The sequence below is a fragment of the Capsicum annuum genome, chromosome 9 (assembly GCF_002878395.1).
Source record: "Capsicum annuum cultivar UCD-10X-F1 chromosome 9, UCD10Xv1.1, whole genome shotgun sequence".
Lineage (NCBI taxonomy): Eukaryota > Viridiplantae > Streptophyta > Magnoliopsida > Solanales > Solanaceae > Capsicum > Capsicum annuum.
Window position 1 is genome coordinate 94,646,513 of NC_061119.1, and position 4,617 is coordinate 94,651,129.

The 4,617-nt window shown below is 36.4% G+C and overlaps 1 protein-coding gene across 1 annotated transcript; it reads left to right on the forward strand.

Annotated features, from left to right (window-relative positions):
• Positions 1-2,967: 2,967 nt before the first annotated feature.
• Positions 2,968-4,019, forward strand: LOC124887097. Its single transcript, XM_047396279.1, has 2 exons — positions 2,968-3,272; positions 3,398-4,019. Exons 1-2 carry the CDS (start codon positions 2,968-2,970, stop codon positions 4,017-4,019), a joined length of 927 nt encoding a protein of 308 aa, XP_047252235.1.
• The last annotated feature ends 598 nt before the right edge of the window (positions 4,020-4,617 follow it).

Consider the following 4,617-nt stretch of genomic DNA (forward strand, 5'->3'; position numbering starts at 1 on the left):
TAGTTTTATAACTTTCAATTCTTATGTTGTAGTATTTGTGTAACATTATGCTATAACGATATTGGTTTCCTAATTTATGGAGATGCTTTAATATGTTGTTGTAACCATACATGTTCTCTTCTTTTTTAAATGTTACAAATAGAATGAATGGCCATGAAATTTGACCTACCTATCAGTGTGATGTTGAAAACCTGTTTCAAATAACTAGACATTTTCCCCAAAAGCTATTTGCATGTTGATCCCTTTTAGTTATACATGTTAGTGTAGTTAATTACTATTGATGGGTAAAAGCTACTTAGGACAAAGCTCATTTGTCTATAGTTGTCTATGTAAGTTTCTACAATTGATAAGTCGTCAATGTGATGACTTGTTAGAACCTTTTAAGCCTAAATTATAATACTTTTTCATTGATTTGTTGTTAATCTCTTACTAATTCTCATTTATGTAGGTAAAAGTAAAAGGGAAGATGGGCAAGTCATTCAAGTCAACAAGAAGCCAAATGTGAAGGAAAAGAATCATCCACTTCGCATCCGCCTTGAATCCGCTTTGCATCTTCTTTGGAGCAACTATCCATCTTCTCTCTATCTGCTAGCCATCTGCTTTGGATCCGCTCAAGCAGATATAGAGCAAGGTGGCAATTTTGTAATTTTGTCAAATGTGAAAGTGGGGCCTAAAGAAGGGTTCCTAGCTCATTTTTCAAAACCTAGCTTCTATTTTATAACTTAGTATCTTTTTTAGCATCTTAGCTTATTTCTTTTAATCTTAGTACCTATCTTTTCATCTTAGAAGAATTTTGCACTAATCTTGAATGAAAAATATGTGTTAGTAATTTTCCATTAAAGATTTATTGAAATTCCATGTTTGGAACTACATTCTCTCTATTTCTCATGGATAAACTCAATGATAACTTTAGTATATTTTTACACATTTTATCTATGAGTAGCTAATTCTAAATCTTGGGGTTATGCTTGCTTAGGTTGTGGTAGTGTATGGGTGTTAGCTAATTATTCTTCTGATTAGTTATTTGTAATAGGTGTTGCATTTATTCCATGATTTAACAAAGAGTTAGGGGTTGCAAACCCCAACCACCTTTGAACCCATGTCATTCTTGAAAGAGGGGACATGGGTGAGGAATAAATGCAACCAATAACTTGATTCATTTCATTTAATGTCATCTCTTAGACATAAGGATGTCAATTGAGGCAATAGATGTGGAAAATTGCCACACTTGTGAGGTGTTCGAAAGAACCCATTTGTGAAATTTTGTGTTATAATTGAAAGATTGACACTAATACATTGACATCTAGCCTACCCATGACTTTTAGCTAAAAGTTGGATAAATTATCAAGAACTCATCCGTGAACCCACTCCTAGAATTACATAACCCCAAGACCTATTCTCAATTGAAGTCACTCTTAGCATTTTCAACGTCAAGATAGTGCTCTAAAATTGAAGTAATTATCACTATAAACACATTCAAACTAATTCCCCCATTTTATATTTATGTTTGTTTTATTCATATTATGGGTCACCTTTTAGTAGACTATCAACACTCTTGAGTTTTGGGTTCCATGCTTTCACTCCTTGTGGATTTGACCCCAACCTAAGTTGGGTTATTTTATTGACAACGATCGCTTACACCAATTTAAGAGTGTAATTTGAGTGTTATAAAAACTGGTGCCATTATCGGGGAGTGAAACATAGTTTTCGCTCTAGTAGTGTTTTTAGTTACTTTGGGTTAGACATAGTGTTTTATTTTATATTGTTTGGTGTTTTTGTTCTTTCTCAGGTGCATATAATAGTATACACAATAATATAAGCCAACACGGTAGTAATGTCGAGATGGTTGATGGGTATCTTGAAGTGCGGATCACCTCGATGATGCAGGTCAAGCTAGTGCTATTTGTATTCCACCAACGGAAGAAAATGGAATTTTTCATGTTACTAGCATGATGCTTCATTTGCTTCAAATGAAAGGGTCATTTGGAGGCTAAGCTCATGAGGATGCTAATCTACACTTGAGGAATTTTATTGATGTGTGTTCTCCATTTGACATAGCCCATATATCTCAAGAGTCAATCCGATTGCGTCTTTTCCCATTCTTTTTGATGGGAGAAGCGGTCTTATGGTTGGGATCTTTTCCTGCAAGATCTATCACTTCATGAGTGAGCTCACGGAGGCATTCTTGGAAAGATATTTTCCTTCTTCTCGGATGTTGCAACTAAGAGATGAAATCACTAATTTTTGCTAACTTAATAACAAACCGTTATATGAGGCTTGGCAACGATTCAACAACAAGTTAAGGCAATGCCTAAATCATGAGGTTCCGGATAAAATGCTTCTCCAAATTTTCTATAGGGCATTGGATCAATTGATCAAGACGGTAGTCGATAATGTGGATGGGGGTTCTCTTGTCAAACTATCATATGGTGTTGCATCGACTTTGTTAGATCAAGTGACCAAGTAAAGTAGAGGGTGGCACATAAGAAATACTGAGGTGGCCGTGGGGGCTTCCTCCATATCTTTTCTGAGCCAAGAACAAAAGAAAAAGGATGAAGAAAGAGATGCAAATATGGCTAAAGTAATGAGACAACTTGATCTTCTTACCAAGCAGTGATGGGAGCTCCTCCTAAGGCAGTCAATGTCGTTGCTTCTAAGAGGGTTAGAGCTTATGATGATAAGGAAATAGAGTCCCTTGATGAAGAAATTTGGTTCTTGTTGAACTAATTGGGGGGTTTCCACCCTACCTATCAAAGGCAGGGTGGGAATCAAGGTTGGAAGCAATGAGATCGTGATAGAGATTGGCATAATAGAGATCACGATTGGAGAGATAATGAGAGATATTATGATCAGTACATGGCAGATAAGCTAAAAATAAAGATATCCTTGCTCGAATTTTAATGGGTGTTGAAAGAGAACGACAAGATGGTGAGAGAGTTAAAAGGTGACTTCTCATAACTTAATCAAATGGTGACATCTCACTCGGCCTCTATTAAACAACTTGAAACTCAATTGGGCCAAATCTCGGCACAACTTAATGCAAGACCAAATGGTAGATTGCCTAGTGACATGGTTGTCAATCCTAAAAATGATGCTCACGTCCTGGCTATTATCATTAGGAGTGGTCGGATTCTTGGTAAAGATATTATTGATCTTGGTGAAGACCCCAATGAAAAGTCAAACAAAGAGAAAGGTAATCCAAAGAAAAAGCTGCTAGAAGAGCCAATTGATAATAATCCAAAGCCTAATGAGACAAGTATTGATGACCAAAGGTAGTTGAAGAAAATATTGAAAGTGAGGAAGCTCCTACGATGGTTGATGATGATACTCCAAAATTGGATGAAACTCCAATTGTTCCATTGCCACAAATCAAAATTCCTCTCGCATTCCCATAAAGGCTCAAGAAGAAGGATGATGATATCAAGTTCAAGAAGTTTTTTGCAAAATTTATCAATTTATCGATGAATATTCCTTTGCTAGAATCCTTACAAGAAATGCCCAGGTATGTTAAATTTATGAAGGACTTGGTTACAAAGAAGCGAGTCATGAATTTTGAAACAGTTGAGGTAACCCACAATTATAGTGCTATAATGTCTAGCACAGTGGTGGCAAAGAAAGAAGACCCGCGTGCATTTACTATTCCTTGCACTATTGGGATGTACAAGTTTGGAAAAGCATTGTGTGATCTTGGGGAAAGTATTAATTTGATGCCATTTTCCATGTTTCAAAAGCTAGGCTTGGGTTCTCTTAATCCAACCACAATGAGGCTTCTAATGGCCGATCGTTCAATCAAAAAGTTCATTGGTGTATTGTATGATGTTTTGGTGAAAGTTGATCGATTTATCTTTCCAGCCAACTTTGTTATTCTTGATTGTGAGATTGATCATGAGGTCCCAAAAACTCTTGGTAGAACATTCATAGCTACTAGAAGGGCTTTGGTGGATGTGGAATGTGGGGATATAAAATTTCGGGTGAACAATGAAGAAGTATTCTTCAATGTGTGCAAGTCCATGAAGTAACAGATGGACTTGCTAGTGGTGTCAGTAATTAATGTGATAGATGATGAAGTGATTAATACCATCAAAGTAAAACTTATGGACGAACCCTTAGTTGGGGTATTGTGGAACCTTGGGAATAAGGTGGTTGAAGAATATGATGAGGTGGTAGCTTCATTGACGAGTCTTTGATCTTACACCAAGAACCAGGTCAAGTTGGATCTTGATTTGAAAAATGTGAGAGTCCTCCAACCAAGCCATCTATTATTGAACCAACTCAACTCGAACTTAAGTCGTTACCATCCCATCTCCAATATATTTTCTTGGGTGAGTGTAATACATTGCCAATCATTGTAGCGGGTGATCTTGAACCGTGTCAATTGGATACCTTGAAATCAATTGTGAAAAAGTGTATTTGTTCTATTAGATGGACTATAACAGACATTATAGGAATTTCTCTAGGAATTTTTTCTCATAAAATCAAGTTAAATGTTGATCATGTTCCTAGTGTGGAACATCAAAGGAAACTAAATCAACCGATGCAAGAGGTGGTCAAGAAGGAAATCATTAAGTGGCTTGATGCAGAAGTTGTCTACCCAATTTCAAATAGCATGTGGGTAAT